Consider the following 26,382-nt stretch of genomic DNA (forward strand, 5'->3'; position numbering starts at 1 on the left):
CTCCCTCTCCCTCTCCCTCTCCCTCTCCCTCTCCCTCTCCCTCTCTCTCTCCCTCTCTCTCAAAATAAATAAATTTTATAAAAATATAAATAAAAAATAAAAAAAACTCTTAACAAAAAGAGGTTGGAAATATATTCTGGGATTTAGGGAAGATGAAATTGTACATAACTTATATCTGAAACTAAAAAGAGTCAGTGGTGGAGGCAGCTGTGGAAGGTTCAAGGCGGTAGGATAACCAGGCAAGTGTCAGTCTAGAAAAGTCAAAAGCAGAATTTCAAGAAGTAAGAGGTGGTGGAATGGAAACAAGTGGTAGGGGAAACTTGGAAAAGCCAATTGTATTCGGTGAGGCCTTTCGGAACCTTGGAAAAGACTGGAATTAATTGCCGGGGGTTACAATTCATTCGAATACTTGCTAAGAGCTTAATTCCTGCTAGCACAGTGCTAATTGCTGAGGACAGAAGAACAGCATAAGTCTGGACCCAAGAAGCTCACAGAGTGGCAGAGGAAGTGAGAAGTGAATACTTAAGACACAATGTTGAAAGTGCTTAAACAGCGGTGTGCAATAGATACAGAAGTTCTGGAGAGTGGGCGGCCCCATTGGGCAGGATTTGGGTAGGACTGGTAGGACGGTTTGCTGTCCAGGTGCGTGGTGGGTCTCCAAAGATTCCGGGGGGGGGGGGGGGGGCGCGATTCCAAGGAGATCCAGTCCTCTGAGGCCATGGGCAGCTTTTAGGTGCTTGCGGGGAGAGGCGGCAAGAGGGGACCCTGGCGCCCGGGGGCGAAAGGACGTTAGCAGTATTTGGGTCCTGTTTGAAAGATGCGAGGTGGAATTTGCAGCCTGAAGCAGGGATGCATAAAGGGAAGGAGAAAAGCGTCTCTAAACTCTCCGCCACTTTCTCACACAGGGCAGAAAAGATCAGGAGGGGGTAAGCGGAGCCCTTTGGGAGGCTGTTCGACCAAAAGCCTGAATTCACCGGGCTCCGGAAATCTTCTCTTCCCCGGACTGCGCCTCGGCCGGAACTCTAGTGCCCTAGGGTCTGGTTTGGCGCCGGACTGGAAAAGCAGACGGACGCACACGAAGAAAGTGGAGTACCCGGTCGGGAAAAGCGGAGATCCGGGTGGAAGTCACTCGCGCGCTCCGGCGGGGAGGCCAGCAAGCACCGGCAAGCTGTTAGCGCGTCCGGGACGTGGGAGGGCCACACAGCCCCAGCAGGTGAGGCCTGACGGGGCTGCCTCTCCGTGGCACGGTCCCGACCGTTCCCCCCGAATCAGATCCGGAGTTAAAACACAGGGGTCGAGGGTTAGTTTTGCCACTTACTAGCTGTATGACCTCGGTTAATTTATTCTTGGAACCTCCGTTTCCTCGTCTTTGTAATGGGAACAGTTATAGCACCTCTCTCAGGGTTGTTGTGAGGAGTCAATGAAATATACTTAGAACAGTTTCTGGCACATGGTAAACCCTGGGTATATAATCTTTACTAAGACTACTCTCTTTTAGCTCAGTGGGTTCCGTTGCCGTCAGAATGCATCAACTTCGGCATCGGATCATCCATTTGATGGGTTTTACTTTATGTTTATTGGTAAAAATACAAAGCAAAATTTTATAATTAAATTTATGTTATTAGAGAAGTAACAGCACTATTAAGAGTGTGGAAAATAGGGTGAATAATGTTACTCATAATCCCATCCTATATACAGCTTTAAGCCTTTTTTCGCCACCCAAAACTTTTTTGTCTCTGCATTTTTATGCTTGCAATATTTGTATATATGCAGTTTGGATTTCTCCTTATTTGCCACTTAGTAGTGTAGCCTATGGTTGGGGTTCTCGAGAATCTTTTATGATTGTACAAATTCCATTTTGTAGGATTATCATTTGTTTCCTAAATTCCTTAATATATAGAGATAAAATTATTTAAGCACAATCGGTGAGGGAAATTGAAATATTACCTGTGATTCCAGGACCTCAGATCAACTGTTTTTAATTTCCTGGTTCCCTTCTTTTTTTAGTCCATGTGAAAATATACTGTTTGCGTGGTTTTCATTTATTCAGCAAACATCATTGGGCATCAGTTATGTTTAAGCCATGGTCCTTATGATTAAGGAGGTCACAGTAGTGAGGTAGACAGATAAAAGTGATATTCTAACATTATGTAAGGGCAAAAGAGGGGTATGCACGGATTGTCAGGAGAATATGGAGGAAGAGTAATGTCATTGCCCCCTGGTGGAAGGCAACCAGGAACATGACTATAGTTGAACATGAGCTTATTACTTCTTACAGTGAGAAAAAACACATACCATAGGAAACCATGTAACATCTAAGTAAGAGAGTGTTAAAAGGGATTTATTATTGGATTTAGGTTTGTGTTAAGTGATTTGGGGGAAAGTAGTCTGGAAGTGGAGGTAATTCTATGACTGGGAATGTGAAGTCTTATCTATCTAGTGTTAGGCTAATGCCATGATTGGTCAACATATACCAGTCATTCAGGGCACCTGGGTGGCTCTCGGTTAAGTGCCCAGACTCTTAACTTTGGCTCAGGTCATAATCTGTTTGTGGGATCGAACCCTGCATCAGGCTCTGCACTGACAGTGAGGAGCCTGCTTGGGATTGTCTCATTTCTTGCTCTCTGCCCTGCCCCCCTCACTCACAGACTCTCTCTCTCTCAAAATAAATAAACTTAAAAAAGATATGTTAGTCATTCATATTAGCCAAGATAGTAGAATATTTGGTCATTTTTGTGGTTTCAACAGTGGTTTTTTTTTTTTTTTTTGTATGTGTTCAGACAGGATTATAGTTGGTCTTTTTAAAAAATTATTATTTTTTTAATTTTAGAGAGACTGTACACAAGCGGGGGAGAGGGGCAGAGGGAGGGAAACTGAGAATCTTAAGCAGACCCCACACTCAACACAGAACCTCACAAGGGGCTTGATCCCATGACCTGAGCCAAAATCAAGAGTTGGACGCTCAGCTGACTGAGCCACCTAGGTGCCCCTACAGTTGGTCTTGATGGAGCTGAGGTTATTGCCCATAGATATGAGTCAATAGATCGGGACTTGGGCACATTTTGGAGGGCCTTGTGTACTATTTTAGGAGTTTGAATTTCTGGGGAGGAATTGCTGACTTATTATAAGGGGAGTGCAGTCAGATTTAGACAAATCCCTTTTGTTGCCTGTCAAAGGATAGATTGGGAGAAGTAGAGGAGATCAGAGTCAAGGAGATGTGTTAGAATTTTGCTACTTAAAGAGTATCCTATGGACCAATGACAAGGGCATCGTTTGGGGGCTTGTTAGAAATACAGAATCTCAGGCTTTATCCTATACCTACTAAATCAGAATCTGCATTTTAAAGTGATTTAAGAAAAAAATTTTAATGCTTATTTTTGAGAGAGAGAGAGAGAGAGACAGAGCACAAGTGGGGGAGAGGCAGAGAGAGAGAGAGAGAGACACACACACAGAGACAGAATCTGAAGCAGGCTCCAGGCTTTTAGCTGTCAGCACAGAGCCTGATGCGGGGCTCAAACTAATGAATCGCAACATCATGACCTGAGCCAAAGTCAAAAGCTGGATGCTTAACCCACTGAGCTACTGAGACGCTCCAATTCATAGGCACTTAAAGTTTGAGAAGCCCTTTGTTGGGAAGTTACAGTAGTCCTGGTAAGAAGCAATAAGACCCTGAACCAAGACACTGGTTGAGAAAGTGGGGAATTGTGGAGGTATTATTTAACATATATTACAAGTCTCCTGCATGCCTGGCACCATCCTGGGAGCTGGAAGTGCCACAGTGAGGATGGTCTCCCTCGCCAGACTGGAAGTGTCTTGATGGAAGAGACTAATGAAGAAATTGCAGTAAACTGTAGTAGGGAAAGTATAAGCCCAGGATGCAGTAAGATTACATCAGAGGGATGCAGGTGCTGGTGAAGTTGAATCGTCAAGGAAGGGTTCTTGGAGGGGTAAGGAATGTTGAAGCTGAGTTCCAAAGGATAAGGTAGCTAGGCAAAATCTGTGGAGGGCATTCCTGGCCTAGGAACAGCAATCAGCCAAAGACTGAAGCCCAGAGAAGGGAGTACTGGTTGGCACTTGGTGGAGCACAGGTGTTTAGCCAGGATTGGAGTAGAGAGTGGGATGTGACTAGAGGTGAGGTTGGGGAGATGAATGGAGGCCAGATGTGGAGTCTTCTAGACCCTGTGGAGAAAGTTGGCCTTTATTCTGAAGACCATGAGGGAGCCCCACATGTGTTTTAAGCAGAGAAGATAAATGATCAGTTTTATGTTTTAGGCCCTTCTAGATGCTGAGAGGTGGGATGAGGTAGAGGTGGTGGCAGCAAGCCTGGAGGCAGGGAGCAGAGTGCAGTGTTCTAGAAGAAAGAAAGTGGTGATTCTCCTGATGTGAGGAGTGAGGGAGGAGGGGCACTCTAGAAGATTGACCACTCCTTGGTTGTAGTTAGGGTGGTCTGGGCGCCATTTAGTTGTAGACTACTAGGCAGTTGAAGCAGGTGAGCCAGATTGTTGGATTTTGGCATTTTTGAGGCTTTTTTTTTTCTTTTAAGTTTTTAGTGTTCTGTTTATTTCCTCATTCAGCACCATCTTCTGACTAGTGGATGAATTTTTGTTTTTGTTTTTCCTTTCTCCTGGTCTTTGGGCCAAGATAGGAGAAAGACAAAGAAATTGGCATTGTATCTTTTATTTCCTCTTAGGGGTAGCTGGAGTAAGTAGGAGAGAGAACTGTTTAGCCAAAGTTGTTATTTTACTAGAGCTATAGAACTTGTGTTGCTGATGTTTTTACTAGAAGCAGCAGCATCTAGTGGAAGGACTCAAGGCTAGGGTTCTAGTTCTAGCTTCCATGCTGATTAGCAGTGTGAGCTTAGGCAAATCATTTCACCTGTTGGTGTCTGTTTCCTAGAGAAAGGAAATATCTCCCTGGCTTGTCTTACAGGAGCCTTGTGTGCCTTAAATGAGATAATATATGCCAGGTGGTTTGAAAACCTTACTGGATCAGAGAATGCTCTTGTAGCCTTCATTCCATCTGATCTTCAGAAGAATACCTTATGGTAAGTAAAGGAGGTGTTAACACAGCCTTACCCCTGAGGAAATGGAGGCTTCAAAAGATTAATAGCTTTACCAGAGGATAAAGAGCTTTATTAGGTTTAGCCGTATGAAATTGCCAATATTCACAATGTTCATAACCTAATAAGTGGGCATGTTTTCTGATTCCACATACAATGTACCCTGTAGTCCCTGTTTGTATAGATGAAGTGCTAAAATGTTGTCAGTTATCCTAGGTCCTGGAGTGAATTAGTTGAGTATTTTATTTTAGGTGTCAATGATTTCTTTAAAAATCCAGCATAAGAGCACCTGGGTGGCTCAGTCAGTTAAGCATGCGACTTTGGCTCAGGTTGTGATCTCAGGTTTGTGAGTTTGAGCCCCACGTCGGGCTTTGTGGTGGCAGCTCAGAGCCTGGAGCCTGCTTTGGATTCTGTATCTCCCTGTCTTTCTGCCCCTCCCCCACTCATGCTCTGTCTCTCAAAAAGTAAATAATCTTTAAAAAATTAAAAAAATAAAAATAAAATAAGAATCAGCATAAAAATTTGGTTTAAGGTCAACACAACCTTTTGAAGTACATACTTGAATTATTTTGAGGTAATAATTAACTCCATGAAGGGGGCCTGTGTTTCTCTTCCTCTTCTCATTTTTTCACTAGGCAGGGGGATACTTTCTTTACATACTGTGTAAACAGGTTTATGTTCATAGTAGGCCCTGGGGAAGTGTTTATAGAATTAGAAAATAAGTTCATGAATTTCACAACACGTGTCTTTGTTGAATTTGAAATTGTGATGCAGTCATTGCTACCCTGGTAACTCTTCAATGTCTTTTCCTTTCTAGGTGGAATTGAGCTATTTGCTGAAGCTTCTTTCCTTTGTAGCCCAGGGAGAAATTTACATTTTATCTTACTATGGCTTTGGTTCACAAGTTTCTGAGTAGCGCTTATATTTTCAGAAAATGCCTGAAGCCAAGTGTTTCCTCATGTCCATTTTTGGGTAATCGCTTTGCAGACTATTGTTCTAGTAGTCTTCAGAAACCTGTGGCTGCTCCTGGCAAAACGTCCTCTCAAAGGAATACTGAAGGGGATTTGCAAGGACATCACCAGAGAGAAGTTGCTTTGGATATAACCTCTCCAGAGGAAAAGCCGGAAGTTAGTTTTGATAAGGCAATTAAAGATGAAATAAAGAACCACTGTAGGCGTTTGAAGGATGATATTGTGAATTATTGTATTGGCCCTGAAGGCCGCCCTCTGCATGAGGTCTTGCTGGAACAAGCCAAGGTTGTCTGGCAATTCCGTGGAAAAGAGGACTTAGATAAGTGGATGGTGACTTCTGATAAGACAATTGGAGGCAGAAGTGAAGTGTTCCTGAAAATGGGCAAGAATAATCAGAGTGCACTGCTGTATGGAACTCTGAGCTCTGAGGCGCCTAAAGATGGGGAAAGTGGCCACAGTGGGTACTGTGCAATGATATCCAGGATTCCAAGGGTAAGTGAAGTCCCAGAGCCTCAGTTTCCCAGTGAACGGGGGTGAATTTCATTGTAGTATGAACTGTAGCAGATAGCTTTTTTTGTTTTTTAAACAAAATACTTTTTTTTTGAAGTTTATTTATTTTGAGAGACTGAGAATACGGGTGGGGGAGGGACAGAGAGAAAGGGAGGGAAAGAGAATCCTATTGCGCCGCTTGAACTCAGGAGCTGTGAGACCATGAACTGAGCCGAAATCAAGAGTTGGATGCTTAACTGAGTCACTCAGTTGCCCCTACAGATAGCTTTTGTTTGTATGAATGAAAACACCTGGTGGGTCATCTGTGTCAGTGGGGTTAAGTAACTACGGGGCACAGGTGTAAAAAGCAAAAGCATAAGGGGAAGTGGTTCCTGAGGAAGGGGCACTTGTTTCTGGGCATCACTTTGGGTCAGGGTGGGACATTCTTATGTTTGAGGAGCTCTGAGAAGTCAGACATTTGAACAATGATCTCGGGAGATATGCATCTTCTCTAATAGACCACAGACCCTGTGATGACCAGAGGTTCATTAGGGTGGATGTAGGGTCACCATGTAGTTTTTATTTGGTTTTTTAAGTAAACTTTTTTATTTTAGAAAAGTTTTAGTTTTACTGAAAAATTGTGCAGATAGTACAGAAGACTCCATATGCCCCTCACCCACCTTCTCCAATTGTTGCTATCTTACATTGCTTTCGTACATTTGTCACAATTAGGAAACCAACATTGGTACATTACTATTAACTAATTCCAGACACTATTTGTATTCCAGTAGTTTTTCCACTTGTACTTTTTCTGTCCCAGGATCCCAGCCGGGACACCACATTATATCTAGTTGTCATGTCTCCTTAGGCTCCTCTACCATGTAATAGTTTCTTAGTCTTTCCTTATTTTTCCTGAGGATTTGAGAAATCCTGGTCAGGTAGTTTGTGGAATAATCCTCAATTTGGGATTTTCAGATGTTTTTTCTCCTTGTCAGACTGGGTTTTTGGTTTTTTAGGAAGAATACCACAGAGCTGAAGTACTGTTTTCATCACGTCATATCAGGAGTACATGCTAGCAATGTGACTTATCATTGATGTGTTAACCTTGATCCCCTGGTCAGGATAGTGTTTGCCAGATTACTCTGTTGTTACTATTTGTTTTTCTTCTTTCCATACTCTTCTTTGGAAGCAAGTCACTAAGAGCATCCTACATTCAAGGCATGGGAGCAGGGCATGGGGTTAAGTTCTGTCTCCTTAAAGGGATGGTATTTTCATATATTATTGGGTATTCTTCAGAGAAGAAGTTTTGTTTTTCTCCCACTTTATTTAGTCAGCCAGTCATTTTGTATGGACTCATACTTCGGGTTATAATCCAGTGCTATGTTATTTATTTTGTTGCTCAAATTGTTCCAGCTTTGGCCATTGGAAGCTCTTTCAAGTTGGTTTTTGTCCTTTTGACATGCCTCCATTTTTTTGTTTTTTAGAACTTTTTGGCACTATAAGATGCTCTAAGCACATTTTGTATTTTCTCTGTCCCAAACCTAGAACTAGCCATTTCCCAAAAGAGCCCTGATGCCTTTTTTTGGAGAATGGTATTAGAAACCCAGATCTGGGTGCTGAGTATGCTTGTTGCTACTGGGTTGACAGTACTTCAAGGACCTCTCAACGGACACAGCAGGAAATACAGGGATGTATACCAATCGTGGAAACACGTCTGTAACTATTTCTGTACAAGCCAAATAGGAGTTCATACCGTGCTGACTCTAATATAGTACCATGTGGTTCATTTTCAGCTTCTCCCTCTTCTTATCTATAACTTCGTACTGTAATAATGTGAGAAACCTGTCTCCCATTATTTACCATCAACTTACCTGTTAATTCAGCCCCGTGTACATGCAAAACAGTTTCAGAACTTTTAAATTTTTTTAATTAAAAAAATTTTTTAAATTTATTTATTTTTAATGTTTATTTTTGACAGAGAAAGAGAGTGTGAACAGGGGAGGGGCAGAGAGGGAAGGAGACAACAGAATCTGAAGCAGGCTTCAGGCTCTGAGCTGTCAGCACAGAGTCTGATGCAGGGCTCAAAATCATAAACTATGGGATCATGACCTGAGTCAAAATCGGATGCTTAACCAACTGAGCCACCCAGGCGCCCCAGCAGTTTCAGAACTTTTAACCCATAACCCTGTAAGAAACAACTTTACCAACTAGAGTACACTGGGTATATATAGTTTCCTTTGTCTTTAGTTTTACAGTTTACCATCAGAACATTATTTTCTAGAGTTACTTAGGTTAGCTTCTTTGTCTCACAACCAGTCTATGGCTTTTTGCAAATTTGCTGACTGGATGTTGTTTCAGGGCTACCTGGACAGGCTCTCATGCCTGGCCTTGGCCATAGCCTCTGGATGTTTGCTTGGCTATTGTACTCTAAGGAGAAAGGCAAATGTTAGTTACAAAGGTCCCTCTCTCCAGAGAATGATGAGAAAGAAAGGTATGTGTTCTTTCAGAGACAAGTATGCATACAAAGATTTTTTTTTCTTTCTAGTGCCTGAAATCCACAGAATGGATTTGGTCATTCCACAGTAGAAAATAATTCTATGGCTGGATAAACACTGTGGAGTAATGAAAATAGGTGATAAAATTTATTAAGTGTGCCTTGCCAGTCCTCTTGCTACTTTCTGTGTGTGTGTGTGTGTGTGTGTGTGTGTATATACACATATACATATATACATACATAAATACAGATATATACGTATATATACATATATATGTATACATATATATGTATACATGTACATATACATATATACATGTATATACATATATCCCTTTAATTCCTCACAACAATCCTGTAAAGTGTGGTCATCCTAATTATACAGATGAGGAAACTGAGGCTTTGGGAGAGTTAACAACTTGTCTAAAGTTACACAGCTAGTAAATAAGATAGTTCATATCTGAGCACTGCTATTCTCGAAATCAGATTACCTTTGAGAATGCTGTAAATAAACAGCATTTTTAAATGTTTAAATGTTTAAAACAGTTTTTAAATTAACACTAAATTCCATTTTCCATGAGAGACAGTATAGGTAGTTATTAAGAATACAGATTTTGGAGGGGCACCTGAGTGGCTCAGTTGGTTGAGTGACTGAGCTCAGGTCATGATCTCACAATTCGTGAATTCGAGCCCTGCATCGGGCTGTTTGCTGCCTGCTTCAGATTCTGTGTCTTCCTCTCTCACTCTCAAAAATAAATAAACATTAAAAATTTTTTTTCTGGGGCGCCTGGGTGGCTCAGTCGGTTGAGCGTCCGACTTCAGCTCAGGTCACGATCTCGCGGTCCATGAGTTCGACCCCCGCGTCAGGCTCTGGGCTGATGGCTCAGAGCCTGGAGCCTGCTTCCGATTCTGTGTCTCCCTCTTTCTCTGCCCCTCCCCCATTCATGCTCTGTCTCTCTCTGTCTCAAAAATAAATAAATGTTAAAAAAAAAAAAATTAAAAAAAAAAATTTTTTTTTTTCTTTTTAAATATAGATTTTGGAATTAAATGGCACTGGATCTACCATTTCCTAGTTGAGTGCTCAGTTTCTTCATTTGTAAGCTGGAACACAATGATAGTATCTATCTCAGAGGGCTGTGAGGGATGAAATTATGCATTCACAGTGCTTACTGTAGGTTTTCAGTGGATGGTAGCTATTGTTATAAAACAGCAATTTTAAAACTTGAGCTCTTTCATAGTTTTCTGATTTATAGGAAGGCAGCTGTCGCTGCCCACTCAGAATCCATTACTTGATAGGACCAGGGGAAAAAAAGGTACATACAGCAATTCATTTCCATTCATTGATACATATGAGTGCCTACCACATATCAACACTGTCCTGGGCCAATCATGTCCTGAACATTACCTTTGAAACATAAATACGGGGCGCCTGGGGGGTGCATTTGGTTAAGCGTCTAACTCTTGATTTCGGCTCAGGTTAAGAGTTTGAGCCCTGCGTTGGGCTTTGTGCTGACTGTGTGGAACCTACTTGGGATTCTCTCTCTTTCTGCCTGTCCCCCAATTGTGCATGCATACATGCTTTCTATCTCAAAATAAGTGACCATTAAAAAAAAGAGAAACATAAATACTATGTCAGTATTTTATGCTAAAAAAATAATCCCCAGATTTATCTGCCTCCTTATGGTAGAAAGCCAAACTAGGTAGAAAAATGCCAGTGGATCCTTTTGATACTTCAAAAGATGACTAATTTTGCTAGTAGTGGAAAATGAGATGAACTTAATTTTCCTTTCTGCACCTTAGGGCCCTTTTGAGAGAAAGAGGTCTTATGATTGGTCCCAGTTCAACACTCTGTATCTCCGTGTACGTGGAGATGGTCGGCCTTGGATGGTGAATATTAGACAGGACACGGATATAATCCAGAGGAAGGATCAAATGTACAGTTACTTCATGTTCACCCGTGGGGGGCCCTACTGGCAGGAGGTCAAGGTAACAGCATAAGTCTTTATTGTGTATGAAAATGAAGTCTTTTGAAATCATGGCTATCCTGTAGTTTTTTTTTTTTTTTTTTTTTTTCCTTATTAATCCCTTTTGGAAGGTGTGGAAAGAGAAAGAAGGAAGATGATCTAGGGGTGAGATTTATATAAGTGATTTTTTTCTTTAATTAATATAAATGTTAGTTTCCTAACCAGTAAATATTTCTCATAAGGATATGGCCAGGTCCATGGTAAATCATGGGTACATCTCTGCTCTGTGCCCAAGTAGATGTTTCTTCTTAAGTTTCCACCACATCCCCTCTTCCAGGCAACTCTATTAAGCTAGTATCCCTAGCTTAGGAGAAAGTCTTCTTAGGAGCAATAAATACTTCATATTTTACAATCATCAAAATTTTTATTCATTTTTTGGTAATATAAGGCACTGTTACTTTGTGAGAGTAAGCTTTAAGAAGGTAAAAATGTTCACCCAGAGGAAAAGAGGTAGAAATTAAGGGAATGAATTTCAATTTCCCATTCTTTTCTTCTGTCTACTGAAGGTTTTTAATACATAAACTCCAAAGAAAGTTCCTCTTTTGCTTATACTTAAACCTAAGGGTCATTCTAGATTGCTTTCTCCCTTACCCCACATATAGTCTGTTTAGCACATCCTGTCACCTGTACTGTACCCAGAGTCTGACCATTCTAGCCATCTCTCCCACTCACCCTATTCCAGGCCCTTGGATTTACTACAGCAGCCTCTTCATGGTTTTGCCCCCTAAAATTCACTTTCCACTCAGCTGTCAGAGTGATCTAACACAAAGTGCAGACTACATCAGTCACATGCTTAAAACCCTCCAGTGGCTTCTCAATGCAATTAGAATAAAGCCCAAACTCCTTAACATGGTCTACTGGGCCTATAGTATCAGACCCCTATCTTTATCCTCAGTCTCCCTGCCTACCTTCTTCCTCCATATTGGCCCCTTTTCTGTGTATCACACCCAACAAGCTCACCTCCATCTCAGAGCCTGTGTACTTGATGTTGTATCTGCTTGGTATGCTTTTCACCTGCTTGTTCTTCCTTATCACTCACCTCTCAGCTCAAAAGGCCTCAGAGATGCCTGACCCCTGTAGCTAGAGTTGTATCCTCTAACCCAGTCACTAACACTACCCTGTTTACTTTTTTCATAGAACTTATCACTAAGTAAAATTATTTTGTTCATTCACTTGTCTGTTTATTATCACTTTCTACCCTGTGCCCCTGGAACATAAATTCTGTAAATTTGGAGAGCAGGGACCTTGTCTGTATTGTCTCCCCTGCTGTCTCCCCTGCACCTGAACAGTGCCTAGCATATAACAGACACTTGATGCATATTTCTGCATTAATATAGTTACATAAGCAAAAAATTACTACATGTGTAACACTTGCATACGAATAGTATATATAACAAGTTATTATTACTTTAAAATGTTTAGTTTTGAGAAAGAGAAAGAACACGTGAGCAGGAAAGAGGCAGAGAGAGAGGGTGACAGGATCTGAAGCAGGCTCTGTGCTGTTAGCCCAGAGCCCAAATAAGGGGTCAAACCCACGAACCATAAGATCATGACCTGAGCCAAAGTTGGATGCTTAACTGACTGAGCCACACAGGCGCTCCAATATAATGAATTATTAAAACTAGGATTTCATATAGAAAATTTGGAAAATCCTGAAAAGGAAAAAAAAATTAACCACTACCCAAAGGTAAAATACTTTTGGTGTGTACCTTCCAGATCTATTTTTTATTTTTCTTTCTTTCTTTCTTTCTTTCTTTCTTTCTTTCTTTCTTTCTTTCTTTAATTTATATTAAAGGTTAATATAAATAATTTATATTATTTATATATTTAATTTATATTATTTATAAATAATAATTTAATTTAATTTATATTAAAGGTTAGTTAGCATATAGTGCAACAATGATTTCAGGAGTAGATTCCTTAATGCCCCTTACCCATTTAGCCCATCCCACCCCCTCCTACAACTCCTCCAGCAACCCTCTGTTTGTTCTCTATATTCAAGAGTCTCTTATGTTTTGACCCCCTCCCTGTTTTTATATGATTTTTTTTTAATGTTTATTTATTTTTGAGAAGAGAGAGACAGAGCATGAGCGGGGGAGGAGAGAGAAAGAGGGAGACACAGAATCTGAAACAGACTCCAGGCTCTGAGCTGGAGCCCCCCGATGCGGGGCTCAAACTCATGGACTGTGAGATCATGACCTGAGCCGAAGTCCGACGCTTAACCGACTGAGCAACCCAGGCACCCCTGTTTTTATATGATTTTTGCTTCCCTTTCCTTGTGTTCATCTGTTAAATTCCTCATATGAGTGAAGTCATATGATATTTGTCTATCTCTGACTAATTTCGCATAATACCCTCTAGTTCCATCCATGTAGTTACAAATGGCAAGATTTCATTCATTTTGATTGCCAAGTAATACTCCATTGTGTGTGTGTGTGTGTGTGTGTGTGTGTGTGTGTGTGTGTGTGTGTGTAGATACATATACACACACACACGCATGCTCATACACATATATTACTGCTTCTCCTTTATCCATTCACTCATCGATGGACATTTGGGCTCTTTCCATGCTTTGGCTATTGTTGATAGCCAATGTTTACTGCTGTAAACATTGGGGCGAATGTGCCCCTTCAAATCAGCATATCTGTATCCCTTGGGTAAATACCTAGTGTAATTGCTGGGTCATAGGGTAGTTCTATTTTAATTTTTGAGGAACTTGCATACTGTTTTCCAGAGTGGCTGGACCAGTTTGCATTCCCACCAGCAGTGCAAAAGAGATCCTCTTTCTCTACATCCTCGCCAACATCTGTTGTTGCCTGAGTTGTTAATGTTAGCCATTCTGACAGGTGTGAGGTGGTATCTCATTGTGGTTTTGAGTTGTATTTCCCTGGTGATGAGTGATTTGGGCATTTTTTCATGTGTCGGTTGGCGATCTGGATGTCTTCTGTAGAGAAGTTTGTCTTTTGCCCATTTCTTCACTGGATGATTTGGTTTTTGGTTGTTGAGTTTGATAAGTGCTTTATAGATTTTGGGATACTAACCCTTTTTGATAGGTCATTTGCAAATATCTTCTCCTATTGCCTTGGTTGCCTTTTAGTTTTGCTGATTGTTTCTTTCCCTGTGCAGAAGCTTTTTATCTTGATGAGATCCCAATAGTTCATTTTTGCTTTTGTTTCCCTTGCCTCTGGAGACATATTGAGTATGAAGTTGCTGTGGCCGAGATCCAAGAGGTTTTTCCTTGCTTTCCCCTCTAGGATTTTGATGGTTTCCTGTCTTACATTTAGGTCTTTCATCCATTTTGAGTTTGTTTTTGTGTATGGTGTATGACAGTGGTCCAGGTTCATTTTTCTGCATGTCGCTGTCCAGTTTCCCAGCACCATTTGCTGAACAGACTGTCTATTCCATTGGATATTCTTTCCTGCTTTGTCAAAGATTAGTTGACCATACTTTTGTGGGTCCATTTCTGGGTTCTCTATTCTATTCCATTGATCTGAATGTCTGTTTTTGTGCCAGTATCATACTGTCTTGATGATTACAGCTTTGTAATACGTCTTGAAGTCTGGAATTATGATGCCTCCAGCTTCAGTTTTCTTTTTCAAGACTGCTTTGGCTATTTGGGATCTTTTCTGGTTCCATACAAATTTTAGGATCATTTGTTCTAGCTCTGTGAAGAATGCTGGTATTGTTTTGATAGGTATTGCATTGAATATATAGATTGCTTTGGGTAGTATTGACATTTTAACAATGTTTGTTCTTCCAATCCAGGAGCATGGAATGTTTTTCCATTTTTTTTGTGTGTTCCTCAATTTCTTTCATAGGCTTTCTGTAGTTTTTAGCGTATAGATTTTTCACCTCTTTGGTTAGATTTATTCCTAGGTATTTTATGGTTTTTGGTGCAATTGTAAATGGGATTGATTCCATGATTTTTCTTTCTGTTGCTTCATTATTGGTGTATAGGAATGCAAGTGATTTCTGTGCATTGATTTTATATCCTGCAACTTTGCTGAATTCATGGATCAGTTCCAGCAGTTTTTTGGTGGAATCTTTTGGGTTTTCCAAATAGAGTATCATGTCATCTGTGAAGAGTGAAAGTTTGACCTTCTCCTGGCTGATTTGGATGCATTTTATTTCTTTGTGTTGTCTGATTGCTGAGGCTAAGACTTCCAATACTATGTTGAATAACAGTGGTGACAGTGAACATCCCTGTCTTGTTGCTGACCTTAGGGGAAAAGCTCCCAGTTTTTCCCCATTGAGGATGATGTTAGCATTGGGTCTTTCATATACGGCTTTTATGATCTCGAGGTGATCCTTCTATCCCTACTTTCTTGACGGTTTTTATCAAGAAAGGATGCTGTATTTTGTCAAATACTTTCTCTGGATCTATTGAGAGGATTCTGTGGTTCTTGTCCTTTCTTTTATTGATGTGATGTATCACATTGATTATTTTACAGATCTTGAACCAGCTCTGCATCCCAGGTATAAATCCCACTTGGTTGTGGTGAATAATTCTTTACTGTATTGTTGGATCCAGTTGGCTAGTATCTTGTTGAGAATTTTTTATCCATGTTCATCAGGGAAATTTGTCTATAGTTCTCCTTTTTAGTGAGGTCTTTGTCTGCTTTTGGAATCAAGGTAATGCTGGCTTCATAGAAGGAGTTTGTAAGTTTTCCTTCCATTTCTATTTTTTGGAACAGCTTCAAGAGAATAGGTGTTAACTCTTCTTTAAATGTTTGGTAGAATTCCCCTGGAAAGCCATCTGGCCCTGGACTGTTGTTTTTTGGGAGATTTTTGATTACTAATTCTATTTCTTTGGTGGTTATGGGTTGGTTCAGATTTTCTATTTCTGCCTGTTTCAGTTTTGGTAGCTTATATGTTTCTAGGAATTTGTCCCTTTCTTCCAGATTGCCCATCTTATTGGCATATAATTGCTCATAATATTCTCATATTAATGTTTGCATTTTTGCAGTGTTGGTTGTGATCTCTCCCCTTTCATTCTTGATTTTATTTATGTGGGTCCTTTCCTTTTTATTTTTGATTAAACTGGCTAGGGGTTTATCAATTTTGTTAATTCTTTCAAAGAACCAGCTCCTGGCTTCATTGATCTGTTCTACTGTTTTTTGGGGGAGTTTGATAGCATTTCCTGTCTTGTGCTGGGTTTGGGTTTTATTTGCTGTTCTTTTTCCAGCTCTTTGAGGTGTAAGGTTAGGTTGTGTATCTGAGACCTTTCTTCCTTCCTTAGGAAGGCATGGATGCTATATACTTGGCTCTTATGACCATCTTTGCTGCATCCCACAGGTTTTGGGCTGTGGTGTTATCATTTTCATTGGCTTCCATGTACTTTTTAATTTCTATTTTAACTTCTTGGTTAGCCCATTCATTCTTTAGTAGGATGTTCTTTAGTCTCCAAGCATTTGTTATCTTTCCAAATTTTTTCTTGTGGTTGATTTCAAATTTCATAGCATTGTGGTGTGAAAATATGCATGGTATGATCTCAGCTCTTTTTGTACTTGTTGAGGGTGATCTATTCTGGAGAATGTTCCATGTGCACTTGAGAAAAATGTGTATTCTGCTTTAGGGTGAAATATTCTGAATATATCTGTTAAGTCCATCCAGTCTAATGTGTCATTCAAAGCCATTGTTTCCTTGTTGATTTTCTGTTTAAATTATCTGTCCATTGCTGTAAGTGGGGTGTTGAAGTCCCCTGCTATTATGGCAATGAGTTTGTTTGTGATTAATTGATTTATATATTTGGGTGCTCACACGTTTGGAACATAAATGTTTACAATTGTTAGGTCTTCTTAGTGGATAGACCCCTTAATTATGATATAATGACTTTCTTCATTTCTTATTACAGTCTTTATTTTAAAATCTAGATTGTCTGTTATAATTATGGCTACTCCACCTTTCTTTTGGTGACCATTAGCATGATAGATGATTCTCCATCCCCTTATTTTCAATCTGTCTAAAATGGGTCTCTTGTAAACAGCACATAGATGGATCTTGTCTTCTTATCCATTCTGTTGCCCTGTGTCTTTTGATTGGAGCATTTAGACCATTGATGTTTAGAGTGAGTAGTGAAAGATATGAATTTATTGCCATTGTGTTGCCTGTAGAGTTGGAGTTTCTGGTGGTATTCTCTGGTCCTTTCTTTTTTTTTTTTTTTAAATTTTGTTTAATGTTTATTTATTTTTGAGACAGAGAGAGAGCATGAATGGGGGGAGGGTCAGAGAGAGAAGGAGACATAGACTCTGAAGCAGGCTCCAGGCTCTGAGCTGTCAGCACAGAGCCCAACGCGGGGCTCGAACTCACAGACTGCGAGATCGTGGCCTGAGCCGAAGTCGGACGCTTAACCGACCGAGCCACCCAGGCGCCCCTCTGGTCCTTTCTAGTCTTTGTTGCTTTTGGTCACTTTTTGTTTTGTTCTGTTTTGTTTTGTTTCATCTTTCCTCCCATCAGAGAGTCCCCCTTAAAATTTCTTGCTGGGCTGGTTTAGTAGTCGAACTCCTTTAATTTTTGTTTGCCTGGGAAACTTTTTATCTCTCCTTCTATTTTGAATGACAGCCTTGCTGGATAAAGAATTCTTGGCTGCCACTCTTTTCTGGCCTGCCAAGTTTCTGTGGATAGACCTGCTGTGAACCTGATCTGTCTTCCCTTGTAGGTTAAGGACTTCTTTTTCCCTTGCTGCTTTCATGGTTCTTTCCTTGCCTGAGTATTTCGTGAATTTGACTATGATAGGCCTTGTTGGTGGTCAGTTTTTGTTGAATCTAATGGGAGTTCTTTGTGCTTCCTGGATTTTGATGTCTGTGTCTTTCCCCCAGGTTAGGAAAGTTTTCCGCTATGATTTGCTCACATAAATTTCCCTTTTTCTCTCTGTTCGTCTTTTAGGAGCCCTAGGATTCTGATGTTACTCCTTTTTTTTTTTTTTTTTTTAATTTTTAAAAAAATGTTTATTTTTGAGAGAGAGAGACAGAGAGCGTGAGAACATGAGCGGGGGAGGGGCAGGGAGAGAGGGAGACACAGAATCCAAAGCAGCCTCTAGACTCTGAGCTGTCAGCACAAAGCCTGATGCGGGGCTTGAACTCATGAATTGTGAGGTCATGACCTGAGTGGAAGTCAGATGCTTAACCTTAACACTGAGGTACCCAGGTGCTCCTGATGTTATACCTTTTTAATGAGTCACTGAATTCTGTAATTCTTATTTTGTCCTCTTTTGCCTTAGCTGCCTCCTTTTTTTCTACGTCATTATTCTCCATAAGTTTGTTCTCTATATCACTGATTCACTGCTCTGCCTCATGCGTCCTTGCCACCATGCCATCCATTCACGATTGCAGCTCAGTTATAGCATTTTTTTATTAGATCCTGACTAGCTTTTACTTCTTTTATCTTCGCAGAAAAGGATTCTAATCTATTTTCAACTCCAGCTAGTATTCTTATTATTGTGATTCTAAATTCTGGTTCAAACATCTTGCTTGTATCTGTGTTAAGTCCCTGGCTCTCATTTCTTCCTGTTCTTTCTTTTGGAGTTTTGTCATTTTGAAGGAAGAAAAGGAATTAATAAAGTAAAAAAAAGAAAAAAATTTAAAAACAACACAAAGAAATCAAATGAAGGATGGTAGATCTTAGGTGTGTTTTTGTTTGGTTGTTGAAAGAGCTTGATAGAGAAAAAAGGGAAAGATAAGAAAAAAATGGGAAAGAAAAAAGGAAAACGTTAGAAAATTTGAAAAAATGAATACAATAAAATAGAATAAAATGAAATGATGAAAGTAAAATAGAATTTTAAAAATTTACAAAAAAGTAAAAAATATCATAGAAAAAATTAAAAATATTTTTAATAAAAATGGAAAATAAGTTCTTTCTCTTGTATTCAAGAAAAGAAAAAAAAATTGAATAAAAGGGCCAGCGAACAAAATACTATTGAAATTACATCTGGTTTCCTGTAGAAGTCAAACGATGAAGCACTTTATAATCTGTAAACTAAGCTGGTGGAGAGACTTGTGTTCCTGAAGAGCACGGTTGGCCTAGTTAGGTGGGGCTTAGTGAATGACTCTGTTCTCCACTAGATGGCGCTGCTTGCCTTACTGGGGTGGATTGTTGTGGTGTGTGCAGGTGTGTGGGGTGAAAATGGCATCACCCATTTCTCCCCAACCAGCAATCAAGCATCCCTCCTTTGACTAGGGATTCTGTCCACTCCCCACTTCTACACTGTCCATGACCAAGCTGTCAGGCTGCTAGATGGCACCTTCCTCCTGAGTTTTATTTCAGATGGGGCTGTGTTTCCCAACACCTCACTTCTAAGGGACTGCACCTTTGACCTGCTCAGACCCTCTGGGGGAGGGTCTCGCTGAGCAATGGCTGGGTTCCAGCCTGCTCCTAGGAATGTTCTACAGACTGTGCTGCTGTTGATGCCCAGAGACTACAGCTGGGTGCCAGCCCATCCCAGAAAGTTTGCATGATTGTGTAGCAGCAGTGTTTTAGGGATTATGGTAAATAACAACACACATCTGGCACCAGGCTTCACCCTTAATGACCTTGTTCCAGCACCAGGGAATGTGGTTATTCTCTGGGGTCCTTTGGGACCCCTTTGGGACCTTTGCCTGTGGGGAGGCTGCACAGCCTCTACCAAATGTCCTCCCAGCAGGGGAACCACCTCTCCTCGTGTGGCCTGAGGACCCCTTGGACCTCACTCTGCTCCTGGGGATTTGCTCTTCCAGGTATCCAGAGCTCCACCAGGTATCCAGCTATGAAGTTTCAGACTCTGCACTCCAGCTGTTTAGAGTCTTAATGGAATTTAAGCCCTCTCCTTTCTCCCTTTTTTGTTTAGACTCTTGTGGCTGTTTCCACTCTTCCTTTTTCTCTGCAGCTGCTTTTGGAGGGGGGTGCTTTTCCTATACTCTCCCCCTGTCTTTGTGCTCTCTCTGCCAGCAAAAACAGCTCCCTGCCCTTGGTGGTTTCTCTCTCCTCCATTTTACCTCTCCGCACTGCATACCTTGCAGTTCTGTGGTTCAGGTTGTGCAGATTGTTGTGTTAATCCTCAAATCAGTTTTCTAGGTGTGCAAGATGGTTTATGGTTGATTTGGCTGCATTTCAGGGATGAGAGATACAAAAAAAACTTCCATGCTCTTCCGCCATCTTGGCCCCTCCCCCCAGATTTTTCTGTTTCCGCTTCAAAAAATTTTTTTAACAAAAATGTTATTGTGTCAGTGCTGTTTTATAACATATATTGTTCACTGAATTTCATATACAACTTCCTGCTGAGATACATTTTTATATCATTTTAAATTTCTTTATGATATTTTACTATATAAATAGAAGACAGTTTAGTTAGTTGTTCCCCTATTACTGGACATTTAGATTGTTTTCAGAGATTTTCACTGTTGTGCCAAACTCTGAAGTAAATATCCTTAATTATTTTCTTGGGATATATTCTCGGAAATAACATACCTAGAATAAATGGTATGTACATTTTTTAGGGCTTGCACACTGACAAATTATTCTCTGGTATTATTGCTATTTAATTGTTAACAATTACTTTCTTCCCTGAAAATACATGTAGTCCTAACTTTGGCCAGAAGGAATAGTTGTTTGCAACAGCTCTCTTTAAATTATTAAGGGAAAGTGTTGGGGAAGAGATTTTTTTTTTTAATCGAAGTGTTATTGACCTACAATGTTAAATTAGTTTCAGGTATACAACATAGTGATTCACCATTTATATACATTACTCAGTGCTCATTACAATAGGTGTAGTCACAAGAGGTTTTTAATTAAATGTTACTAATTGCTGTTAACTTCTGCATGAATAATTATCCTTTAGTAAATAGAAGTGAGATGCTTAAGTATTTACTCTGATTACAGGGAGAAAACAGAGGAAAATGATGGAAAAATTATAAAATTTAGCTTACTGTCCCTTGGAAAGAGAGAACAACTGTTCATCCTTTTCTTTTTATGCAAGCTTTTAATGCAAGATTTAATGTTTCCTCTTAGCTTTTTTATCCAGCTAAAAAAAATCCAGTTCCTTTGATGTAGACAGTGTTCTTAGAGAATTGTGTGTCAAAAAGATAGAAGAGATTAGTTTGAGGGGACAGTAGGGTGGATGACACATGTTCCTTGAATGGCAACCAGGTAGCCTTGATTCCATTTCCAAAATATGTTTTGAATAATGAGGTAGATGAAGTGTGAAACTAGGGTGCAAAATGAAAAATTGATGGGGGGGGTTCCCCCCAGGTTTGTCTGACAGGAATGAAGAGAGCAGGTGAAATAGGATGTGACTGCATTTAAATCTGCTATGTGAGCAGTGTGATCTACTGCAGTGGTGGGTTGGAATCTGAGCTTTGAATTGAGACTTTTATGTCCACAAGTGTTTTTGGTGATAAGTAATATGAACAGCACATTAATTTTTTGGTTCAAAAGTCAAAAATCTAAAATGATGTACAGTGAGAAGCCTCACTCCCACTCATGTCCCTGTTGACTCTTCCTGCCCACCCGCTCTAGGGAGCCGCTCTGTAGTTTCTTGTGTAGTTGGCATTTTTGTTATGCAAATATAAGCAAATGTGAATACATGTTCTTATTTTGTCTAATTTTACTCAAAAGTATAAATAACAAACTTTGTACATCTTTAGTGTTTTTTTTTTTTTTTTAATTTAAATCCTAGAGAGCTTCCCTGTCGCTTTGTGGAGTTATTTTTCATTATTGTTATTTTGTTTGACATTAAAAAAATTTATTTTTTAACGTTTATTTATTTTTGAAAGAGAGAGAGAGTGGGAGGGAGCATGAGCAGGGGAGGGGCAGAGAGAGAGGGAGACAGAATCTGAAGGAGGCTCCAGGCTCTGAGCTGTTAGCACAGAGCCCAATGCGGGGCTCGAACCCACAAACTGTGGGATCATGACCTGAACCAAATTTGGACTCTTAACTGACTGAACCACCCAGGCACCCCTGGCATTTTCTGTTAAATGGAATTCCCATAGTTGATGCCTGTATTAATAGACACTGGGTTGTTCCCATTTGCTGTGGTAAATTGTTTTGTTTTAAGTTTATTTTGAGAGGGAGACAAACATGAGTGGGCAAGGGGCAGAAAGAGAGGGGGAGAGAGAGAATCCCAAGAGGGCTCCACACTCTCCACACAGAGCCTGGTGTGGGGCTTGAATCCGTAAACCGTGAGATCATGACCTGAGCTGAAATCAAGAGTCGGATGCTCAACCTACTGAGCCATCCAGGAACTCTCCAGTTGCTCTAGCAAATTTTTTATTATTATTTTTTTGAGGCTTTTTAAAAATTTATTTTTATACTGTGTATTCTGTCTAGATTTTTCTTAATTAAAAAAATTTTTTTAAACATTTATTATTGAGAGACAGAGACAGAGCATGAGCATGGGAGGGACAGAGAGAACGGGAGACACAGAATCTGAACTAGGCTCCAGGCCCTGAGCTATCAGCACAGAGCCTGATGTGGGGCAAAGTCTCACACCGCGAGATCATGACCTGAGCCTAATTTGGATGCTTAACCGACTGAGCCAGCCATGCGCCCCTTAATTTTTTTTAATGTTTTTATTTTTGAGAGAGAGAGACAGACAGACAGACAGACAGAGACAGAGCACAAGCGGGGAAGGGGCAAAGGGAGAGGGAGAGACAGACTCTGAAGCAGGCTCCAGGCTCTGAACTGTCAGCACAGAGACCGACGTGGGGCTTGAACTCACAAACTATGAGATAATGACCTGAGCCGATGTCGGACCCCCAACCGACTGAGCCACCCAGGCGCCCTAGATTTTTTTTCCTAATACATTGTAGAGGTCTGCCATTGCATCCTGTATAGATCTACATGAAAAGAAACAGCTGTACAGTATTGAATTGTGTGGATGCAATGTAATCTTTTAACCATTCCCCTATTTTTCCTTTTTTTTTTTAAATTAGAAAAAGCTGTACCGTTACATATTTGTCAGAGTCTATCTGTAACATAAATTCCTAAAAGTGAAGTTGGTAGGTCAAAGTTACAGCATTTCAAATTTCGCTAAATATTGCTGTTTTCTATTGCTGTGAGCGATTACTGTAAACTTAGCAGCTTCAAAAGACCCACATTAGCTCACAATTTGATGGGTCATGAGTTGGGACTTGGTGTGGCAGAGTTCAATGCTCAGGGCCTTAGAAGGCTAAAATTAAGGTGTCTCCTGGGCTGTATTCCTTTCTGGAGGCTCTGGGGAAAAATCCACTTACAAGCTCATTAAGGTTATTGGGCAAATTCAGTTCCTATGATTGCAGGACTAATGTCCTGGTTTCTTGACTGGTTGTCAGCTGAGGACCACTCTCAGCTCCAGGGAGCTGCCTGCATTCCTTGCCATTTTGTTTCCTCCACCTTTAGAACAAAAAGTGGAGGATCTCCCCCACTGAATCGCTCATGCTTTTAGGCTCTTTCACCAGTCCCTCCTATAGGCTCAAGTGATTAAATCGGGCCTACAGTGGATAATCTTCCCTACATTAAGGTCTGCTGCTTTAGGACCTTACTTGTGCACAGTCCCTTCTCAGCAACAGAGGTTAGCATGAATACCTGGAAGAGGGTGTGTGTATACAGAAGGGGGCTTCTTGGAGTCCTCTTAGACTCTTGCCTCCCAGTTGCCGGCCACTCTAAGAGTTGTACCAATCTGTACACCTACCCGCTGTATACAAGTGGGCCCGTTTCCCCTCTTCCCCGTGTTTCTATTGGTTATTAAACCTTAGTTATTTGTGAAAGTTTTGTGTTTAAGATATTAGAATTTTGTTCATAAATGTTACACATATTTATCCTTTGTCTTTGCTGTCAGAAGGTTAAATTGTACTCTATTGTATCATTTTTCCTTTGGGATTTCTGGCTTAGAAAGGTTTTTATCTGTTTTCTTCTAATACTTCATTTTTTAAAAAAATGTTGGTTTATTCTTGAGAGAGAGACAGAGACACAGAGCCTGAGGGGGGGGGGGGGGCAGAGAGAGGAGGAGATACAGAATCTGAAGCAGGTTCCAGTCCAGGCTCTGAGCTGTCAGCACAGAGCGCAACCCGGGGCTCGAACCCCCACCAATTGTGAGATCATGACCTGAGCTGAACCGATGGAACCACCCAGGAGCCATCTAAAGTTTTAAAAAATTTTTTTTAAAGATTTATTTTTGAGACAGAGACAGAGTGCAAGTGGGGGAGGGGCAGAGAGAGGGGAGACACAGTTCAAAGCAGGCTCCCAGGCTGTGGGCTGTCAGCACAGAGCCTGATGTGGGGCTCAAATTCACGAACCGTGAGATCATGACCTGAGCCCAAAGTCAGATACTTAACTGAGCCACCCAGGCGCCCAACTAATACTTCATTTTTAAAAAATGTATATCTATGATCAAAATGACAAGCCACTTGTCATAACTGCATGTATTAGAATTATAACGTTAGAATTAAATAACATTAGCATTAAACTATTATCGTTGCAATTCCATACAACTGCCTCACTTGCTGACATTTGAGATGTTAAGTATATGGTTTCTTTTTCAGATTCCTTTCTCCAAATTTTTCTTCTCTAATCAAGGAAGAATCCGGGATGCCCAGTACCAGCTTCTGCTTGATAAGGTAACATTTTCCTGTACTTTCACTCAGAACTGTTCCCTTTAGTGAAACAGAACTCCTGTGAGGATCATTTCAGTTCATTTTTGAGGGCTGGCAAATGAAAGCTAAAAATTCTTGAGGCCATCCCTGTTACTCCCATATGGAGGTTGACTCAGACATATCTTGTGAGCCAAACCTCCATCCTGCAGGAATTTCCTATGGTCGTCATCACTTCAGCCTGCTCACATTTTATTTTAGCTCCAAAATAGTGAAAAGTATTGAAGTATAGGAGGGCTACAAGGAACCTCCATTAGACATCCATGCTCACCTTACCAGTCTGAAGTGGCACTACTTTGGAGAGGGAAGAGAAAGTAGAAGGTAGAAAATCAGCCCTGCACTTAGGATTTGCTACAGCATTTGAGAACTCTGGTGTACTTGCTAAGGGCTGATAGTGTAAAGACCCAGCTATGTTAAATTCTTTTTTTTAAACGTTTTTGAGAGAGTGGAGAGTGAGCCCTGTGCATCCATGCTAGCAGAGAGAGACGGAGCCGTAGAATCCAAAGCAGGCTACAGGCTCTGGGCTGTTAGCACAGGGCCATGTGGGGCTTGAACCCATGAGCTGAGAGATCATGACCTGAGCCGAAGTCGGACGCTTAACTGACTGAGCCACCCAGGTGCCCCAAGACCTAGTTATATTAATCACCTCAGGAACTTCAACACTCCAGGAATGGTATCAGTATATGAGATTTTGATCAATTTCTGTATTTTCAATGTAGATCTCTTCTGTTGGATTCACCCTAGCTGATAAAGTGGATGGTCCATTCTTCCTGGAAATAGATTTTATTGGAGTTTTTGCTGATCCAGCCCACACAGAAGAATTTGCTTATGAAAATTCTCCAGAGCTTAACCCAAGACTTTTTAAGTAGTAGAGATGGTATGGTAATTTTGTACTACCAAACTGCATAGTATCATCCATGATGACAGAGACAAAATATTTAACAGCTTCCCATTAACGGCTGGGATGTATTCCCTGAGACAAAGCTAAATGCTGTTGCCAAGAAAGGCCCCATAGTGGGAGACACAGCATGAAACCAGGTTCTAAGCTGTACTTCAGCTTAAAGAATGCAAGTCCCGATGTGGAGATAATAGGTAAAGAACTTAACTGTTTTGGGTTAGAATGATTCCTGTTAGGAACTATTCCTGCCCAAGTTGGTATTGTCAAAGCAGGGCGTCTCTAAGATGATTGTTGATGTCTTTGTCTCTCTCTGTTCCTCATAGGTTTCTTGTGTTTTCTAATCCATCATTTAAGGAGACTGTTAAAGATTGCTATACAATTTAGTGATTTTTTAGTATATTCACAGAATTGTCAATCCTTACCATAAGCTAATTTTAGAAAATTCTATCAAGCCTAAAAAGCAACCTTAATTGAGTGCCCTTTGCAGGCACTCATTCTCCCAGCCCAGGTATCTATGGATCTACTTTCTTCATGGGTTTATCTTCTCTGGATATGTCTCCTACAAATAGAATCCAATAATATGTGATCTTTTATGTCTGGTGGTTTTTCATTTAGCATAAATGTCTTTGAGATTTATCCATGTTGTATCATGTTATGGTGTACTAAAAAAGAATGAGGTACTAATAATTTTTAATCCATTCATCCATTAATGGACAGCTGCATTTTCTCTACTTTTTGGCTACAATGAATAATACTGGTGTAAATAGTGCATACAAATTCTTGTCTGGACATGTGATTCTACTTCTCCTGGGTATATATACATATATATATACCTAGGAAAATTGCTGG

The 26,382-nt window shown here is 40.5% G+C and overlaps 1 protein-coding gene across 3 annotated transcripts; it reads left to right on the forward strand.

The window, feature by feature from the left end:
* The first annotated feature begins 931 nt into the window (after positions 1-931).
* On the forward strand, positions 932-26,119 carry NDUFAF1 (NADH:ubiquinone oxidoreductase complex assembly factor 1). 3 transcript variants are annotated; one of them, XM_060618891.3, is made up of 6 exons: positions 938-1,213; positions 4,930-5,044; positions 5,877-6,522; positions 10,814-10,999; positions 24,528-24,602; positions 25,355-26,119. In XM_060618891.3, the coding sequence occupies exons 3-6, from the start codon at positions 5,947-5,949 to the stop codon at positions 25,502-25,504; spliced, it is 987 nt and encodes a 328-aa protein (XP_060474874.1). In that variant the 5' UTR covers positions 938-1,213; positions 4,930-5,044; positions 5,877-5,946; the 3' UTR covers positions 25,505-26,119. The 3 variants fall into 3 exon arrangements, with proteins under 3 accessions (XP_060474875.1, XP_060474874.1, XP_060474873.1); XM_060618890.3 differs by lacking the exon at positions 4,930-5,044 and having other exon boundaries at positions 941-1,213; XM_060618892.3 differs by lacking the exons at positions 4,930-5,044; positions 10,814-10,999 and having other exon boundaries at positions 932-1,213.
* Positions 26,120-26,382: the final 263 nt, after the last annotated feature.

This window comes from Panthera onca, chromosome B3 (assembly GCF_046562875.1).
Source record: "Panthera onca isolate mPanOnc1 chromosome B3, mPanOnc1 haplotype 2, whole genome shotgun sequence".
In the NCBI taxonomy this organism is placed as follows: Eukaryota; Metazoa; Chordata; class Mammalia; order Carnivora; family Felidae; genus Panthera; species Panthera onca.

Bases quoted from the DNA above. Each gene is read 5' to 3' on its own strand.
- NDUFAF1 (XM_060618891.3), top strand. From the start codon at position 5,947: ATGGCTTTGGTTCACAAGTTTCTGAGTAGCGCTTATATTTTCAGAAAA. The intron at 6,523-10,813 runs GTAAGTGAAGTC...TCTGCACCTTAG, and splicing joins TGATATCCAGGATTCCAAGG to GGCCCTTTTGAGAGAAAGAG. The intron at 24,603-25,354 runs GTAACATTTTCC...TTTTCAATGTAG, and splicing joins ACCAGCTTCTGCTTGATAAG to ATCTCTTCTGTTGGATTCAC.